Genomic DNA, 20,930 nt, shown 5'->3' on the forward strand with positions numbered 1-20,930 from the left:
ATATAATAAATTAAATAAATAAAGATTAAAGCAAAAAAAGAATTAATTATAAAATCTCCAAGTGGTTGACTCCGGAGGCTCACAAAAACACCGGAAGCACTGAATCCCAAACCGCTTGTTACAGCTATTTAAAAAAACTCGGTACGTAGTTCATGGGGCTAGATATTTTCTTCTCTCTCTTCATCTTTATATGTCTCGCTGCCCACAGCATCAATCATTGCTGCCTAAAAGCTTTCTTCTCGATACTTCTCCTTTTATCTGGAAACCGCGATTACGCATCGAGATCTCCGTATCGCCATCGCCAACACCAGGTGATTCTCTTTTCCTTTCTTCTTTCGCAGCTTCAAAGCTCTTTTATTCTCTCTTCGGTCGCCTTTCGCGATTTTGCGTTGTTCATATGATTCTGGCGATTTGATCGGATTACATACTTGCCTTTGTACTGCTGTGGCTTTCTTCCTTCTGCCTGGCTTATGTTGGACGCACATGCATTACATTATGTTGTTTTCAGCTACTTTTTGTTGTGAGAAATTATTCGCACTAATGATGTTCTCGTCATAGCAAATGATCCTTTGTTTTTCGTTTTGGTTTCTCTTTAATTAGGTGTTTTTGATTTGTTGAGTATAGTTTCTGGTGTTAATTTAATCTACTTTGTATTTGATATCCAGCTGATTATGAGGTTTTTGAAGCCAAAGTCTACTGTTCCAGGATCTATCAGGTGAAGAGAGTACAATATTGATTCTCTTGATTCGTAGTTTTAATTGATGGTTGATTTTATGGTTTCAGTTCATGGTATCGTTCCTTCCTTGATACCAAGCTGGATATATAATTATTGAAGCTATGTTGACTGTTTCCACTATACATAAGGTACAATTTACAAATCATTTTTCTTTTGCTTCATGTTTTTGTGAATCATAGTTTTGATCATCAAATTCACAAGAAACGTTTGTTTTCTAATTTTCCACATGTCTTCAGCTTCTCATGGTTATACGTAGTTGTTCAATTACTATTAAATTATTATATGTCATCATCGAACTTTGCTTGTTTTCAGTTTTCAGCTAGGATTATGTTGTTGGCACTTGATAATTCTAATAACATAAATGTCAAGTTTAAAGGTGTTAACTAAACTATTTTAGTAATCATTTATGTTAGACTTGCTAATCTTATTCTTCATGTTTGAAGAAGGAAGTTCTAGAGTTTTTCTGAGCTTGTTACTTGTTAAACCTTATAGATATGGAGTAAAAAAAAGTAATACTGTTAGCATTGATGTTGGCCTCTTTCTTTCGTGTTTATTACTGGAATATATATAATTTGCTTGATGTCTGTTGTTAACTTGTTGTAACAGTATTTGATTCTAACAACCTGTAAAAGTAAGCTCAGAAGTAAGTTATTTGCATCTACATTTCGTAGTTGTCTGTGTCCTTCAATATGAGGGAGGTCCTGGTATTGGTCCATATCATTGCGGTCACTAGTAGACAATGGAGACAAAATTGCCTCGAGGGTGGAATAGAATATTGGTGTCTTGGTGATCCATTATGAAACTCATTCATCGTCTATAAATCCTCTTGTTATTGCTTTGGAATATGCACTTGCCTGAGGTTGATTTTGGATGTGAGCCAAAAAATTATAATTAAAGTGGATATAGATTTAACCCAAATCATTGAAAAACTAGCTTGGAATGAGAGTTAAAGAGTTCAAAACCATATATATCCGAACAACTACCAGTGGATCTCCTACTTGGAGTTAAAAATATTATTCTTGTGTCATTTGTTTCAGTCACAACCTTGTCATATTTATCAATGACTTGCAACATGCCAACTTCTGCTCTTTGTTGCATTTTTGTTAGATTAAATTGGTGAACATATGAACTGGTAATAGATACTAATAGTATGTAATCACAGGCTTCTGGTTATTTACCTCTAATGAGCTTTATGTGCACTTACTAAGTGCAAGAGTTTTGATTTTTACTCGATTGGTTTCCATAGTAGCTAATGGTCAACTGTCAAGGACTCAAGGTCACGAGCAACATTGTGTAGCTTGTCTGATTACATTTTTTGAAGGTTTGGTGATGAGTCTATTATTTGCCTCTGTAGTGAAGTGATATGCTGATTTGGGAATGAGGTTGATACCACCTAACACTCGTCTAAGTGACACAAGTTAGAAGAAAGGACCTCATATACTTCATGTCATGAAAAGCATCCACACCTTGCAGTGTATATTTAGGAAATGAATTTCATGGTAAGTTGTTAAGTTCGTGCAGGACCTGTGGTTTTAGTTTGTTGCTTGCCATTAACGGAAAATAAATTACTTCTAGAAACATGGTTTGATGAACTTGTCCTTTACTTTTATCTCCCCCAGCCCCAATAAATGGCGATTTAATTATTACATTTACTGAAGCATCAATTTTGGACATTGTTTCCAGTGAGCATTAGTAGGGACTACAGCTGCCGACATAAATTACCACAATATTAGTTTGAGCTAACCTTAAACAGTCATTGCTTCTTCCCTCAGCCATCATTACAATAATCATGAGACTATGTACATAAAAATCTCTAGTCTTCACACATTTAATGAACATGATGCCCATCCGTTTCAGACGCTTATTGTCAACCATAAAGTTTCTAGTTCATCGGAGCCATTCACTCTTAGGATTGTAGGATAACTTGACATAGAACTGCTAAACACATTTCCTGTGCTGCCAATATGTTATTGCTGCAGTTGAAGCCTGTGAGTTTTATGATCATTTGATAAGATTGACAAGTGCTGAAACCATTCTTAGTGGTTAATATATACATATGTGGATTAGGGATAAATAGAGCTAACCCCAAATTCATCACATCTTTTGGTGCACCATCTGTTTGCTTTTGTGGCTGGCTCGGCTCAAGATTTATTATAGGTAAAAAAGAATATCCATCACTGATGCTATGTATATGGTGGGATGCCCCGTTTTCTTCACTTGTTCCTCCCGGCCCATGAACCTGTATTAGAATGTGCTTTAATTGTGACTCATTATACCTCTACAGTTGACTGTTGGGTGTAGTTTTTGTTCATCATCCAAGTTAGAGTCTTAGTCTTAGTTGTTGTCAGCCAATACCTTTTTCCGCAATTCCTCATTCTCCTTGACAACAAGATTCATCTTCTTGTGAAGTTCCATATTCTCTTGATGAATGATGTTTCCCTGTAACAAAGATTAATGATGGTATCCCCGATTCTAAACATGAACATAAAATAGAAACTCTAGCTTGTTAATTATCTAAAAGTGGACCTTCTGATTCAAGTCGTTGATCTGAGTAGTCAGAGTTTGCTCCTGCTTGAGATGAATTTATGAAAACAGAAACTTATTTGAGAATTTGTCCATATAGTTGCGCTATACATGATTTTCACTTGCCTTTTTCACACGTACACCTTTCAAGCTCGTTTCTAGCTGATTTTCCAGATTTTGGAGGTCTCTGATGTTCATTCCAGCAAGTTCCTCTCCCAAAAGCTTCCTGCAACCACAACAGAAGAGACAAATCATTTCAGATGAAAGATGAGAGGTATAACTATATTTTAGGAGCACATGGCCTATTTTAGTCCTACTAACTGAATTTCATTGTACAGAGCCTCTTCTACGTACTCCCTTTGTTCCATGTTACTCGCACTTTCCTATTTCGGCTCGTCCCAAACTACTTGCACTATTTTTTTAGTAAGAATTAGGGTATTTAATTAATATATTAGAGGTAATTAAGTATTCATTATTAAGTGATCTCCCATTATACTTAAAATACTAATTTAATTACACTGAAAAAATCAATCTCAAATTAACGACCTAAAATGAAAAGTACGAGTAATATGGGACGGAGGGAGTATCTTTTATATGATGGTGCGTTTCATGCATACACATTTGTAATGTATTTTCTGTGTCTCAATATGTGCATATGCGTATTCATCTTCCTTGCGTTTACTGCATTTTCTGTCTTGAGTTTATATAACAGGACGCACTTTGCAAAATTATTTATGTTGTGACTGCAGTGATACATCATACATGCCATGTACAAGGCAATTGCAAAGAATAAACTGCAGATACTTTAAACCCCTGTACATGGGGCAGTATTTAGGAGTATAATATATGTTCTACAATATCATCTGCCTTTCCTTTACCTATAATTTCTTTTTTTTTTTATCTCTTCAGTATTTTATAGCTCTCCACCAGCAATAACTTAGTTTCAATCAAATTTTTGTACATAACTTTGATTGGCAGAGGAATACTAATCAAAGTACTATGCATAACACATCTAGTGATATTACCTATGGCTTTCTTGCAAATACTGTAGTTGTTGCCTCAAGTTTTCTGCTTCCCTTTGCCATACCTATCCAAAATTGACCAAGCAAAATTAGGCATACTTACAACCAAGATATCAGTCTACCAATCAAAATGCTACAGAAATTCGACCGCCCTATGATGAAAATCACATTAGTTGGAGCTATCTTGTTCTGTCATCATCATTAATGCTAGATGAATTTACTGTACTGTTTGGTTGTTAATATAACAGAAGATTATCGTTGTTTAGCTTTATCTTGCTTTTCCTATTTAATGTAATCTTTACATTGTCACTCCTGTAATAAAGAGGAGTGCAACCTAGCTGGTTTTGGAATGTGGAACATTGGGAGAAACTTTCTCATCCCCTTACATTTTCCAATTTAAAATCTTACAGCATGACGTGGATTTTTGGGAACCTGTGTTTCAAGTGGATCATGGTGAATTGTGATGTCTGCAGCTAGGAATGGTCTTTCAATGGTGTAGGGGGAAGAAGTAGAAGAATAGACACTCAATATAGTAAAGCTTCTTCTGGAAGGGGGTATTAACATCTGACGAGGGTCATTCATTAATCATGAGAATATGCTTCCTAATGCTCGAATAGGGAAATAACTGCAGGTAAATTGTCCTATAACCTGAGAACTAGGATCTGATAACGATGGCTTAATAGTAGAGCTTGTCTTGTGAATTCAGGTAGGCAGGTGCGATGGGTGCAAGTCTTCAGAAGGCGAAACTGATGACTAGCTTCAGTGATGCAGAATTAGTATATCTAATTACCGCCAGGTTTCAGATTTTCAGGTCAGATTCTCATAATATGTATTCCCTCCTCAAACTCGAGATCTCAGTGTTTGCTAAAGCATGTTAAACATTTACACTGAAATACGGAGTATAAACTTTAAACATAATGCACCCCTTAGATCTATAGAATTTAGCATCCTAAATTCTAATCAACAAATTAAGTAAAACTATGTAGTAGCTACATCTGAAGTATCGATCAAAACTTCCCTCATGTAACCAGTAAAATGAGTGTGCATAAAGTTGATAAAATATAGTAGAACTATGTAGTAGCTACATCTGATATAGTCTTGTTTGATGGTTAGGGTCCTATGATATTATCTAAGTCTACATTTAGTGGCATATTTGTTGTTTTGGTGGTGTTGCTTGTGTTTGATTTCAAGTTGAGATGTGATGGCACAAGACTCCCACAGATGTGATGACATGAAAATTTATATATATGTGGTTTTCATTTATGAACTATGCTCTTTTTTGTCTTCTGATTCCAGTGATTATGGTAAAACATTAGTGAGAAACAATGATAAAAAAAAAAAAAAAAAAAAAAAAAAAAAAAAAAAAAAAAAAAAAAAAAAAAAAAAACCAAAAAAAAAAAAAATCTATTAAATCACGAAGAATGTGTCGTTTTTTGTTTTTTCAGTAGTATACTACAAAATTTAAATGACAAATCATTTAGTTTCAAAAAAACTTCATGGAGGCCATTGTTAGGATGACATGCAAGTTAGAGAGAGATGAACAAGTAGAGTGGAGGGGAATTTTTTTTTAGTTTCTTAGGCTCAAAACATAATTTGTTTAATCATCCACGTTGTCACATTAATGTGTGTACTACTATTCATTCACACTAGGCCTGCTTATTCGGCCGGTCCTGGTTCTAACCGGACCGGTTGATTGGTTAACCGGTTTTAAATTTTCATAAATTCAAGAACCGGAACCGGAACCGATCGGTTCCGATTTGGAACCGGCCGGTTAAGAACCGGTCGATTCCGGTTCCGAACCGGAACCGATGTGTAATTTTAATCCGAATTTATTTATAATTTTAAATAGTTCAATACTAAAAAAATAATAATCCAACATCTAGAATTATAACAAATAATACCTAAAAATTAAAATAAATACACAAAATACAAACCAACAATACAATAATATTCATATATGGATAAGAGTGATGCCAAGTGTAGTAGGTCGGGTCGGATTAGTTTATGTTAGCAATTTTTTACTAATACAAAAATAGGAGTTCTAAACTTTAGCAATTTTTTTTAAAAAAATGAGTTTTAAAATTGAATTTCATTTTCCCTTTTTTGGCTAAACATAGTATTCATTGGAATTTCCAATGCTAATTGATATTGTTGTGACTATTTGGTTTATACCGGAACACTTAATAACTTATTCACAAATATGTTAAAATCGTATGTTAAATGAATTGTTACATAAATTTGTAATAAATATATCATATGAAATGATATTGTATTTGTATAAGTTTTTTTGAAAACTAAAAACAAACTTATGATGTTCTACTCATTGTAGTTAGTTCATAAAAAATGGATTAGAGAAATAATTATAGATTCAAAGTATCACAGATTAAACATTTAAATCTAAAAATCACTCAATGTTTCAAACTATTTTACTTTAATTCAAAATTAATTCAATAAATTAGAATTTTTAGTATATTAAATTATAAAAAAATAAAATTGAATTATAATCCGGTTCCCGGTTAGGAACCGGTCGGTTCCGGTTCGGAACCGGAACCGGTGTTATTTAAAAAGTTGGAACCGGTACCGGAACCAGAACCGGATCTTCCGGTTCCAGTTCCTCAATTAACCGGTCGGTTCCGATTCTGATTCCGATTAACCGAGAACCGGAGAACCGTTTAAGCATCCCTAATTCACACCATCAAAATTTTACATGTATGTGCCAACTCCTTATTGCATTTGCATGAAAAGTATCGCTGAGGAGCAGTTGTACGATTTGAAACTTCATGATTTGTTATTCAAATGTTGAAAGTTACATGATAGACCTTTAGTTCATTAATTTTGTGATTTTAAAAATAACTAACTTAAAATATTACATAATGATGTGCTTTTTAGTTTAGCTTATTATGAGATTTTCTGGATCTAATAATAAAAATACAGGTACGCACACATAAACAAATTTCAGTACTTACGTTTTATAATAAAATTCTAAAGATCTTATGTGAGCAAAGAAGTACTTAGATATATAAGTCACTAGTACTACAATAAATCTAACAAATTTGAGATACGAGTCCCCTGTCCCTGCAAGTGACTTGACGAAGAAACTTAGTTTACTGGTAAGATGTGTTTCTCCTTCAATTAATAAATAAGATTTGGGTGACGAAGATGAATGGAGAATTATTATTATTCTTTTTTTTTAAATGCAAGGATTTTTCTGTTTATCACAAGTTTTGGATTTTTCTTACTACTATAACTCACTCATGTATTATGCATGTTCTTTTTCCTTAGAATTCAGTTCTAATTTGGTTACGAGGATCAGTGGGTTGACAAATCTGAATGTATTATGTATGTGTGCTTATAGCCTTATATATCATCTAAACAAGGAGTATTACTTTATGTTTTGTTTCTATTTGATCAACTAAACTTGATTACAAAATTTAATTAATAAATTTTACCTCTAGTGTGACGCCTACAAGAAACAGAAATTTACTTTCTTCGGTTTACAATCTTTGATTTGTGGATCTTCTCTCTCACTTTTTCCGGGAAACTCATTAAAACTAGATATAAATGATCATTCTACATTTCTACTGAAACTGGATACACATTTTAATACATTTGGCAATAATATTTCCACACCCAGAATTTGATAGGGGTAACTGATAAAGATTACCTTTATCTCTGAAGTAGGATTCATCAGATTGTAATTCTCCTCCTTGACTTTGTTGTATCGGCCGATTACAGATTTCATGCTGCTCGAATTTTGAAAATATCTTGATTATCAGTGTCCATTATGCTATCAATGTGTACATATGCATGTATACCAAGATAGAGTTAATCACATTTTAAATTGTACGCCATTCACATTTGACAAAAATTGGCTTCAACTATTCATAATGCACAAATTATCACAAAATTAATAAAATATCTTGAAGATAAATTTCTGGTGTCCAAAAGATGACCCCGCTTGTCGGGTGTGAGTTTGTGGATTTCAATGAATAATGTTTCATCTGTCTATAAAAATATTTGCTTCAATGTCACAAATGTCAAGTGTGATCGTTATTTTATTCACACAAAAGTATTCATTTTATTAAGCCTGTATTAATTCTGAAACATTTTTTTAGGAAAAAGGAGAGGGAATTAAAATTGTGATGGAAACGGAGTAATTTCATAGAGGAGATTCATGGTATGATGATTCATGCATTTAGTTATTATTATCAACAGTTCCTGGTCATGTTTATTCAAATATTATTGATTTAACATTTGAATTCAATTTATTTTTTAAGATGAGAATTCAATGAGTCGCAAAACAATTTCATTATTATCAATTCGACACAAGATATTTATGAATTTAACTGAGAATCATTGCAAAAGTTGTGAATAAAGGCACTATATAGAGCAATGCAGTTAGTTTAGGGATAAATTATACAGTGACGACCTAGCATGGGCAAAAACTATCAAGTAGTATTGACTACTCATTAATTAAGAAACAAATCATCTTGTCACTTTTATAGTAGAATTATTCTTCTAATATTGTACTCTTATTTCTTCAAAGTGGCAAGATGATTTTTTATGTACATCAAGTTTAATTAGGTTTCTCATCTTTCTCTCACCAACCAAATATGGGGACACAACAAGACTTGTGCGCGGCAGCTGCATAGATGCGGCAAGATCAACACTGTCGGTTGAATCGACCGGACCGTCTGATTCACCATTTTTTTGATGTATCAGTAATATTATGTCTACGAAACTTTTGCTTCAAAGCAAATGAGATTATGCGCATAAAGCATAAGTTATGTAGTGTAGTATTAATTTCATAAATGTCACATTTTTAAAAGAAAATAATGTAAAACTTGATAGTACAGATGAAACCTTTTTTTATAGAAAAATGACGCTGATAAAGCATGAGTAATATAAGTGATAGTACTTCTTTCGTGCCCCGTTAAATGTCCATCGGCACGAGTTTTAAGAAATGTAAAGAAAAGTAGATTGAAAAAATTAGTGAAATATTAATCTCATTTATATATACTTTGTATTAGTTTTATATTGTAATAAAATGTTAGTGAATAGAGAAAATAGAATGCGATATCTACTTATCATTTATGATAAAAAGTAAAAGTAGACTCTGATAGTGAATTGACGAACTGGAATGGCAAAATTAGATAGGAGTACTTAATTGGAGATGCATAGAGTAGTATAAAAAAGATTTTGTTTCAAAACAAATACTAAGACTTTTCATCAAAACAAATGAGACTTTTATAAAAATAAATAAGATTTTGACCAAGTCAAACCAGGCGTGAGTTTGGGGCAAGAGTCAGGTCGGGTTCGGGGCGTGAGTCCCAACTGCCACATATATGTCACTGCCGCATGCAAGTTTTTGCAATCAAAATATTCTCTCGCTTGATTAAAATTAGGGTTAATAATCGAATTTATTTCAGATCTTTATAAATTTTATGAATTTTATTGTTAACCTTGGAAATTAAGTAGTACTGTATTAATTTTATCATCAATCCTTAGTGATTTAATCAATTTTATCCCATGTTCTTTAACATACCAACTATATCAAAATATTTTCAATTTGTATCAAGTAAGTAAATTGTTTTAATAATTCAAAATAAAAATAAAAACAAAATAATAATGTTCACATATACAAATAAGTCATCTTCTGACACGTCATGTCACAATCCCACCGTTAGAGTGAGATTTCAATAATAGAAACTGAAACTGATACACTACATGTTAAAAAGTGTGATAAAATTGGTGAGTTGAAAAAATAGGGATAAATTGTTACAATTATTACAGGTTAGAGACAAATTCGATAAATTAAGGTTCCACACCAAAGTGGCATAATGACTTGGTGTGCCTCATCAATAACTCCTTGACAAATAAAAATTAAATGGTTCCACATGCCACTTCAATTAAACACCTATTCACTAAACTAACACTACAATTAAGCCTTAGTTAATTGTTTTATGGAAAGTGAGCAAAACATTAAATATAGTGATCACAATTTACGTGTCATATATATAAATTTAATTTATATGCAATTGGCCTCATAATATAGTAATATTTTATATTTATAAAAGTAATCATATACACATTACTTACAATAGTGTTACAACTCTTTCTTTGATGATACAATTTTAGAATTTTATGGGTATTATCTTTTTTCTTGTTTTATATTTATATATAAATTATATTAATAGAAATTATGGCTATAACATATGTTTTGTTAGCATATTAAATTATATAATTTTCAATATGTTTTTAAAGAATGTAAAAAATAAAAAAATAAAAAGAACGAGTGAAAATTCAATACACATAAGAATATTTGTATATGCATAGAGAGCTATATTATATACGCATATCGAAAAATTGATACACACACATAAAGAATATTTTTATATTACGAGAGAGAGATATGTTATATACATATATATGGCACACAAATTCTTCCATGTGCTGATTGCCGCCATATTTAATATTTTGGCTCACTTTCCATAAAACAATTAACAGAAGGCTTGACTGTGCTGTTAGTTTAGTTAATAGGTTTTTAATTGAGGTGGCATGTGGGACCATTTAATTTTTATTTGTCAAGGAGTTATGGGTGAGGCACACCAAGTTATTTTTTCTAGTAGTAAATTTTTTACTAGTAGTAATTTTTTTCTATTATTTTACATTCTAAAATTGGTGAGTTAAAAAAAAAATGACTATCATCTTCTTTCATTCTCAGCTCCTCATTCCCAAATTTCACCCTCCAAGCCCTAATTCTCTAATTGCATCACAGTTTTACGAGCACTCAGATAACTTGGATTATTTTTTTCTAATTCATCAGATCATTCAAAAATAGTTGTCCCCTAGTATTTCTTTACGTGGTTATAGTTGCCAAATGAAAGAAAACTCGTTTTTATTATAACTTACTACTATATGATTGTAGAAAATAGTGACAACGGTATAGTGATATTATACAGAACCAAATTTGAACAAGTAATACAATTACTATAGTATTATAACTTAAGCAAATAACACCATTTTCGGTAAGAAAAAATTAGTACAAAAAAAAGTTTAATATGAGTATGAATTAGAAGATCAAATTATCTAATTAATCACAACACACATACATGATACAGGCACATACATTACTAGATTTTCTCGTTTATGAACGTACAAGGTTTTTCTGAAAAATGTATACTACTAATATTTTTTTGGCAAAACACATTCTTAGGTCCTTATACTTTATTCAAAATGTTCATTAGGTCCTCGTACAATTTTTTCGTTTTAATAGGTCCTTATAACTTTCTCATAAATTTCATCACATCCTCGTACAATTTTTTCGTTTTAATAGGTGCTTATACTTTGATTATAAATTTTATTAGGTCCTTATACAATTTTTTATTTTAAGATATTTTTTTACTTTTATATTAGATAATAGTTTATATTTAATTAATTAATTTTCATGGACCTTTTAATTTTATTATTTAACTTATCTTATGATTATAAATATTTAGGGAAACGTATCTTTCAATATAAATATAAATAATCAATTGAAAATTCGGATAGTTATTCAAAAAAAAAAAACTTCGGTTTTAATCTTCAATCATCACGGTTAATCTTTTTATTATTCTCTACAACTTACTAGATTATTGGATAACAAGATGATATTATCTTCGTAGACTATGCTAAGTTAAATAATGGAATATTAAAAAGTTCATTAAGTTTAATTAAATTTAGATTATTATCCAAGATAAATGAAAAAAAGTCCCTAAAATAAAATATTGTACAAGGACCTAATGAAAGTTATGATAAAAGTATAAGGACCTACTAAAACAAAAAATTGTACGAGGACCTGATAAAAATATTGTGAAAAGTATAAAAACCTATTAAAACGAAAAAATTGTACAAGGACCTAATTAACATTTTGACTAAAGTATAACCACCTAAGTATAAAGAGCCTATTTTTTTTACTAATAACTGCCATTAGAGTCATATCATGCAGCATTCGCTATTTTCGAGATTAATATGTTAATTATGTATTTCAACGCATTATACATTGCAAACACATAGTACTATTTGTATCATGTATATATGTATGTGTGTGTGTCTATTTTATGAATTCCTCAATCTGATAAAAAGAATGATTCATAGAAATTCTAAAACATGAAAGATTACTCATCTGCAATTTGCATGCATGATATACTGCACCTGATCTCCCAAGAGTACTACTATAAGTTATAAAATCCTTCTTTTCCTCTAATTAATCTATATATTGAATAAGTACTTTAATTTATTTAATCTCACTTTATAGTTCATATGAACACAGACGCACACACACACATATGTATCGAAGAAAACAAGCTCACATAATCGTTTCCACGATCATCTAAAAAATAATGTATCCTGCCTAATGGTAGGTATAATATATATAAAAAAAATCGAGACATTATATAATTCAATTAAAAAGGTGGAAAATATGTTTAAAATATGCAATTAATTAAAGGAGGAAAATAGCAAAACCTGGTGCTTGAAAAATCATGGAGCTTTCCGGTGCTGGAGAAGATAATCAACCCAATCTCCGCATCGCAAAGGATCGATAACTCTTTTGCTTTCTTAAGCAATCCATTCCTTCTCTTCGAGAAAGTCACTTGCCTATTCGTCGAATTATCGATCCTACGAATCACAATCTTCCCTCTCCCCATTTTCTCCTCCTCTCTGCAACTCAAAAAACCACGAATCAGAAATTTTCCTTCCGATTCGCTTATCTCTACCTTCTCAATCTGAGATTAATCGGCGATCTAAGCCTATAATTAGCCGAGATCGGAACGATCGCGGACAATCGGCCATTGATTTCTCCAACACAACAACATTTTATCGCAATAACCAAATTGTAGATACAAAAAAAAGTAGAGAGGGAAAAGGAAAAGAAGAGCGAGAGAGAGAGAGAGAGAGAGAGAGAGAGAGAGTTGAATATAGATTATGACTTACTAATTGGAGCTTGGAGTGAGGAAGACTAACGAAACGAAAGTGAGGGTTGTGTTTTGGTTTTGGAGGAAGCTGGTATTGTAAGGCGTGAGGAAAGCGGTTTTGGGAAAACCGAAACCGGTGTTGGAAAACAAGGAGCTGCTTAATTTAATTAGCCTAAAATGTGGGGGTGGTTTTGGATAGAGAAATGAGTAATTATTAGATTAATTATCCCCAATTATGGACCAGCTTATTATAGAAAGGCGGGAATATTAGTGAGTGAGAGAGAGAGAGAGAGAGAGTAGCATAAAATTGTGCTACTCGCGAAAGTGGAGGCTGTGGTTTCCTCGTACAATGAGTAGTTTTGTGAATGGTTGGGGTTGTTTAGGAATGAGTTATAAATTAATCTGACTCTCTCTAGCCTATAGATCTCCGACAGGTGGATAACCGAGATTGGGTTTTGGTGCACCAACCAGGTTTACTTTATTTCTTTCTAAAGATATTTTTAAATGGTCAAATTTTCAAATAAATTACGAAAATAGTACTACTACAATCCTAGTTTATCCAATACGGAGTACATTTTAAATCTAAAAATAAAATTATGAAAGATGAAAAATTCGCAATTATCATGCTCATCTCATTTTTCTGCAAAATGGTGGAGTATATTATAATGTAGCAACTAATGGATGATTTGATTTATCGTTATATATTTCGTGAGAAAGGAAACAAATTTCATAATATCTCATTTTCATCTCTCGTGAATCAATTTTCAGATTTTGAAAACTACGAGACTTAGCAACGTTTAACCAACTTTTTGTGATTTGTTTGGATATTTTCCCCTGTTAATTTGATATTCTAACTCGTTCAAAATATAAAAAAAAAATTGATCACGTGATTATATAAAAATATATTGAAAGGAACGGTGGAGTGAGCTGCCTCCAATAACGTACATTATCTAAATTTTGAAGTTACTATTTTACAATGATAATGTACTATTCCCTTTGTCCTATAAAAATACGTAGTCTTTTTTTATTAGTCCGTCCTATAAAAATGTGTATTTTCTAATTTTAGAAACTCTTTTATTACTAAAGATATGAGACGTTCTCCACTAACAATACTTTAATTACTTTTTTTTCTATATGTCCCTTACTTAATTACTTTTTCTTTCTAAGACCATCTTCAGTCGTACACTAAAACCTAAAATGAAATACTCCCTCCGTCCCAGAGAAGTTGGCATACTTTAAAAATGGCACGGGATTTTAGGAGGTTTTGTTTTATGTGTTAAATGGAGAGAGAAAATATAATTTTTATATTCATGTGAGAGAGAACTTTTTCCAAAAAGGGAAATGTGACATCTTTTGTAGGACAAACTAAAAAGGAAAGTGTGCCAACTTCTCCGAGACGGAGGGAGTATGTAATTAGGTCCAACGGCACTCCAAAACTAATCTCATTTTTTATTTTTGAGTAAAAAAGCACCTATTTTTAGGTTTACGCTAAACCAAAATTAAAAACTTTTTCAAATGGTTGGAGTAGATGTAACACTTACACTAAAATAGATTTGACTTTAATGTAAATAATTGGAGATCTTTTAACGGTTAACTAATTTAAACTAACCCTTTCCTAATCAGCTTTATCTCCATTACCAAGCACAAGTTAAAGTAAATGAGAAATAATTAAATTTATGATACTCGCTCTGTTCGTGAATAGTAGTTCCATTTTTTCATTTTGGTCCGTCTGCGAATAGGAGTCCTGGTTTATAATTACCACAATGGTAAAAAGGTTCCATACTTTACTAACTAATTTCACTCACGTATCATTTAAATTTAATATATACAAGTGAACATATATTTCACTAACTTTTCTCCAACCACTTTTCTTAACGTTTTTTAAAACTCTGTATAAATAAGAAATGAAACTTTTATTTGCGGACGGAGGAAAAGTAAATGTCACGAGAACATCTTATATAGACATGTACTCCATATCTTTTATATATATGCCTAGGGGATCCAAATTTGAATTATTTTATTTTGATGCAAGTTCTTAATCCAGTACTTACGAATAGGTAACAAATTAAACAATCCTAATAGAGCCGACAAAGCTGTCTAAATCATTCTTAAATGGGCTTTTACATATAATGAGCTGTACAGCATTATTTTAAGATTGGAAACTTGTACTCAATTTTTTTTAATTTAATCCCACCATTAAGCTGTCCCTGTAGATATTTAAAAAAATAAATTGTTGTCTCGCTGCAAAGAATCTTTCAACATAGTTCTTCATGGATGATAGTGATTTTCCTCTTTGAATTAAAAAACGAAATTACTTAACTGTCATAATAACATAACTATATACTAGTACTACATATAGTTAATCATATGAGTACAATTTATAAACACCATTTTTATTTTTTATTTAAGTCATGTTAGTACTATTTAATTTGAGTTTAATACTTTAAAAAATTATTATTAATGTCGTTAGTTTTATAAATTAAAAAAATTAAACTCAATTTATTTTATAGCGAAAGTGGAAAAATAGAATTCCATTAATCGGCGCTTCCTTGTAAGGTCGAAGTTCGAACTCAAGCAACCATTCTAAATAGAAAAATATTAGTACTATAAACTCTATAGACGAAGCTACAATTAATTAACAAAGATGAAAAGCAGGGATCGACGTTGGTCGTTGGGAATCAAATTATTGACAATTAGACATATATAGCATATTTAAGAAAATAGCTACAATGTACTTAAAAGTTTATTGATGATTGATGAAGGTGCGGTGCAAGTTGCAAAAAAATAAATTATGAGTATAGAGAGAAAAGAATTACTCCACTGAGTGTATTTCATTGCTTGGCATATGTAGTAGTACTAGTCACAGGCGGACGCAAAAATATTTATTAATAGGGACTGAAATTTCTAAATTTTACCATAAAGTATACTTTTGAATAAATTAGAATATTTGTAGGGACTTTTACATAATAATTTATACTAAATTTTAGAAAAAGGATAAAAAATTAATATCAATGAGGGCTTAAGCCCCTCCCCTCCTCACTTGGGTCCGCCCATGGTAGTAGTAATACTTTAGAACGAGACGGCTTCTCTTTGATGGATGAGAAATACTCATGGCTAGCGCATGCTACTTTGCGTGTTTCAATATTGTAATTATTGTAGTATTAGTCTTAATATAATAAAAACAATATGGAGATTATTTTCATCTTACCTACATAAAAAGGGACCATAGTAATAATTGGAATAAGGTATATTCCAGTTCCAAACTGAAGATTCTCTTATACTGGTGAAAAAGAGGGGTCAGGGGTGTCACTATCTCCATGCTGTAGCCTTTCGTTGAGATTATTAGTCATTATTCATAAAGATAAATCCAGCCTTAAACTTTTATTTGTATTGATTTGCCCTAACTTCTATTTATTTATTAAGAAGTGCAAACCGTAGTTTCAAGCCCTTAACTATTTTGTAGTATTATTATCATTGTTTAAAAATCACAAATGCGTATGCAAGTGCTCATCAATTCGTCGGCACTTATATATGGTGTTGTGTATTTGTGCTTGACAATTTTTTAGTGATTGTACATCGTCATTTTTGTTCTTGTTACTCTTTTTTTAGAGTGTGCTTGCTAGTTCCTATGTTCTTGATTTTTTTTATGACGGTGCTAGGCTCTGTTGTTTTGGAACAACTATTTAGAACTTAGATGCATCTTATTAGGAGTATATGTTAGTCTATGCACTTTATGTTTTGGGTGGCTCGGACTTTGACGCGAAATTAAACTTTAGCTCGCAATATTTGTGAAAAATTATATGCTACTATTTTCTCTTTATTTTCCAATCAATACTAGTATGGGGTATTTGGTAGACATGTTAAGTTATCATAATATAATTTAAGTATGATTGGCTTTAAGATAAGAATTAAGATTAAATCTAAGATAATTTATTTAGCATTCTTGTTTGGTAGCAATGACAAAAATTAGGATAAAGACATAAAACGACTAATTTAACCCAATAAAATTAATCTTATCCCAAATCTGTCCCTAGCACATATCATCATTCATTTCTTCCCATTTCTCTTAATCCCAAAAAAGTAGGGTTTCTCCGATCCGGCGCCTCTCGCGCATCTCTTCTCCGATCCAGCGCCTCTTCTCCACCCATTTCTCTTGTTGCAACATCTCTTCTCCACTCATTCCTCTACCTAATAAAAGCAATTTCCTCCTCCTAAACAAGGAAATACTATGATTTACTCAAAATTGAGGATACGTCTCGCATTTATTACTTCCACTCTCACTACAACCCAAACTTTCAAATTAGAACCCTATATTACTAGTCACCATTTTAAAGGATGGCATACACTCCATTTCCAAACTAAAAATCCAAAATACTCCACCTGAATGAGTGAATGCAAAGGAAATCACAGCGGCAGAGGCGGCGTGCTAAGCCGCCGGAGAGTTGATCAGCGGCGAGGCGAGATGGAAGTAGCTTCCCCAGAAATTAGGGCTAGAAGAATTGGGGATTTTTCACGCAGAGATCAAAGATAATCTTTACCAAAACAAAATAAAAGAGGAGTAAAAGAATAGAGTATTTTAGTCATTTTATATTTTATCTGGATATGGATATAGGCCTGATAAATTAACACACCTGTTTTGGGCTGATAACATAAATAAAAAAATGAACTAATTTTTTTCGGGCCAAGATGGGCCTAGGTCTTAAACATGGGCCATATAAATAAATTATCTTATCTATCAAACACTCAAATAAATCAAGATAACTGATCTATCATGACTTATCTAATCTAAGCTACCAAACACCCGAAGTATCGTCAATTTTACATCTAAATAGAGTTGTTGTTGCCTGCGTTACACGCAATAACATCGATTTTGCATTTTTTAATAGTATAATTATTGACTTCTGGCAAGATATAATTGTATTTTTTTTTCTAAAAGTGAACTACAAAAATGGTCCCCGGACTTTAAAAATATCACCAGCAGTCCCTGGACTAAGGGTTAATATAAAAAAGAGTCATTTTGCACTGTTTCAATACGAAAATGCCCTTTTGAGGGGTTTTGGGGGGTTTGGACAATTTGGTCTTTTTACACTTTTAAGCATTTTAAATCTGATATTATTTCAGTTATGTACTAAATCTGATATTATTTCAAAATTATCATTCTTCTTCCCTTTTGTCATCCTTCACTTTGTTTCTTTATTTCAATATTAGATTTAATTTATAAAATTAAATTTTAAATTTTAATTTTTAAATATCAATAAAAAATTTAATTAAAACTATTAATTCATGGACTATTGATTAAAACTATTAATTTTTGTTATTTAATATAATATTCAGCTGAATTGAAGAAGTACAAAAAAATAATATTAATCATGATGGAAAAATAAGAGCTATTCTATTTAGCCTCCGTTCGGTTGTTATAATTGCTTGTGATAGAATATTATGAAGTTGACTAAAAATTTTATATAGGAGTATTTTTGTTGAAATTTTCTAGTAATTTTGATTGTTTTCAAATTAATATACGAAAATTATACTAATCTTACATTAGATGCATATTTATTTCAGAATAAATCGTGTTATGTGATCTATTAAATATTGATTAAAACTAAGACGTTGTCATATCTTATTAATTTTTGTTATCTAATAATTTTTATAATTAAAAAAATTTATTGATATTTAAAGACTGAAATTTAAAATTTAATTTTGTAAAAAATCTAATATTGAAATAAAGAAACAAAGTGAAAGATGACAAAAGGGAAGAAGAATGATAATTTTGAAATAATATCAAATTTAGTACGTAAATGAAATAATATCATATTTAAAATGTTAAAAGTGTAAAAAAAACAAATTGCCCAAACCCCCCAAAAGGCATTTTCGTCTCGAAACAGTGCAAAAGGACCGTTTTTAATATTAACCCTTAGTCCAGGGACTGCTGGTGATATTTTTAAAGTCCAAGGACCATTTATGAGATAACCCCATAGTCCATGGACCATTTTTGTAGTTCACTCTTTTTTAAAATACAATTAAAAATATGCAGGCTTGCAGATTTTATGTAACTTGCTTAAGGTGTGTGATCAAATACTAACTAATTTATAATAATAAATAATAACTAATATAAATTTAGTGTGTTAAAAATATCAACACAAAGACATAAATTTATCAATATTCTTGTTTTGATAAACTTATGTCTTTGTTGATATTTAAATTTACATGTTGTATTGATATAATTATGTCTTTGTGTTGATAATTTTAATACATTAAATTGAAAGTTATTAATTATTACTATAAATTACTTAGCTCACTAACGCAGCCCACTTGCGACTTGCTTAATTTCTAATTATAATTCGGTAATTTGATACAAGTATACATATTTTTTTTATTGAATCGTATACATTTTTAAAACATAAAACCAAATATTTATATTGTTGATATACATTTACTTTTTTTACATTACTAATTTGTTAGTTTATTTATATTACTGTTAGCGTGTTATTTGATCATTCTTGCTTTGTGAGGTGTTAGGTTATCAGTATATTAAAGTTCAAAAGTGAACCATTAAAACCTTACCGTTTAAAACATAAATGGGATTTCGAAAGTTTTACATTTTTACTCCTTAATTTGATACCACAATCAATTGCATCAGGATTTTCAATGAAATGCAAAATTTCAAGATGTAAATCTCAAAAAAGGAAAACTTAATTAACAATTTTGAAATTTTTTGAACTTTTTTTATTTTTTCAAGATAAAACATTGAGCTCCCTTCATCTCTTTTGTGACTTGAGCCCGATTTATTGGAGAGAGAGAACAAGTTTTAACAAGTCGTAACAAATAAATTTGAGATTCTAGTTGAAGGTTTTACTTTTATTATTTTGACAGATCACATGACGTGTCAAGTCACAATAATATATTCATATGTTATTGAAATTTTTTATTTGAATTATGTCTTTTTTTACGAATTAGCACTACAATTTTAATAGCAAAAATCACAATAATATATTCATATGTTATTGGTCTCTAAAATTATACGGAGTAATTTTTTATCTAAATTATGTCTTTTTCACGAACTAGTACTGCAATTTTGATAGCAAAAACCATGAACTTGTATAGTAATAGTGCAGTGAATTTCCAATGTTATGGAATTTCACCCAAATTTGAGAAAGAATTTTTTGGATAGAAAAAGCGGGCATAGCATGGAAAAAAACTAAGCATAATGAATGTCGTTGTAGACCATATAAGCATAATGTGATAGGTAATCAACAACAAGGTTCTCTTCTATGTTCACATGCCACAACATGACCGAGTTAAAATCTTGAAACATTTTGTTGATTCTCAACACTATGGCTCGACAATTAGTAGAGATTTCTAAGTATCCCTTTTGTCATAGCAACAACCACATGACTATTGCTTTCTAGTTTAAGGTTTTACTTTTATTATTTGACAGATCACATGACGTGTCAAGTCACAATAATATATTCATATGTTATTGGAATTTTTTATCTAAATTATGTCTTTGTACGAATTAGCACTACAATTTTAATAGCAAAAATCACAATAATATAATCATATGTTATTGGTCTCTAAAATTATAATTTTTTATCTAAATTATGTCTTTTTTACGAACTAGTACTGCAATTTTGATAGCAAAAACCATGAACTTGTATAGTGCAATGAATTTCCAATGTTTTGGAATTTCACCCA

At 31.0% G+C, this 20,930-nt stretch overlaps 1 protein-coding gene and 2 long non-coding RNA genes across 13 annotated transcripts; 1 reads left to right on the top strand and 2 right to left on the bottom strand.

Moving 5' to 3' along the window:
• The first annotated feature begins 172 nt into the window (after positions 1 to 172).
• Positions 173 to 9,323, top strand: LOC125208865. 11 transcript variants are annotated; one of them, XR_007174244.1, is made up of 9 exons: positions 173 to 311; positions 666 to 715; positions 784 to 864; positions 2,091 to 2,235; positions 3,434 to 3,533; positions 4,692 to 4,912; positions 4,988 to 5,092; positions 8,397 to 8,458; positions 8,866 to 9,323. It is a non-coding gene; the product is annotated as an uncharacterized LOC125208865 (long non-coding RNA). The 11 variants fall into 11 exon arrangements; XR_007174247.1 differs by having other exon boundaries at positions 8,404 to 8,458; XR_007174249.1 differs by having other exon boundaries at positions 8,404 to 8,458; positions 8,911 to 9,322.
• On the bottom strand, positions 2,320 to 13,446 carry LOC125208864 (MADS-box transcription factor 23-like). The gene is made up of 9 exons (XM_048108359.1): positions 13,255 to 13,446; positions 12,787 to 12,981; positions 7,946 to 8,024; positions 4,285 to 4,346; positions 3,386 to 3,485; positions 3,263 to 3,304; positions 3,092 to 3,175; positions 2,821 to 2,975; positions 2,320 to 2,722 (listed from the first exon to the last, which is right to left on the bottom strand). Exons 2-9 carry the CDS (start codon positions 12,966 to 12,968, stop codon positions 2,704 to 2,706), a joined length of 723 nt encoding a protein of 240 aa, XP_047964316.1. The 5' UTR covers positions 12,969 to 12,981; positions 13,255 to 13,446; the 3' UTR covers positions 2,320 to 2,703.
• A 3,697-nt stretch (positions 13,447 to 17,143) lies between these two features.
• LOC125216897 lies at positions 17,144 to 17,857 on the bottom strand. The gene is made up of 2 exons (XR_007175495.1): positions 17,616 to 17,857; positions 17,144 to 17,446 (listed from the first exon to the last, which is right to left on the bottom strand). It is a non-coding gene; the product is annotated as an uncharacterized LOC125216897 (long non-coding RNA).
• Positions 17,858 to 20,930: the final 3,073 nt, after the last annotated feature.

This window comes from Salvia hispanica, chromosome 3, assembly GCF_023119035.1.
Source record: "Salvia hispanica cultivar TCC Black 2014 chromosome 3, UniMelb_Shisp_WGS_1.0, whole genome shotgun sequence".
NCBI classification, from domain to species: Eukaryota; Viridiplantae; Streptophyta; class Magnoliopsida; order Lamiales; family Lamiaceae; genus Salvia; species Salvia hispanica.

Coding starts and splice junctions, on each gene's coding strand:
- LOC125208864 (XM_048108359.1), bottom strand. CDS start 12,968: ATGGGGAGAGGGAAGATTGTGATTCGTAGGATCGATAATTCGACGAAT. Junction 3,305..3,385: donor AAGGTGTACGTGTGAAAAAG/GCAAGTGAAAAT, acceptor CATCTCAAGCAG/GAGCAAACTCTGACTACTCA. Junction 3,176..3,262: donor TCAACGACTTGAATCAGAAG/GTCCACTTTTAG, acceptor TCTTTGTTACAG/GGAAACATCATTCATCAAGA.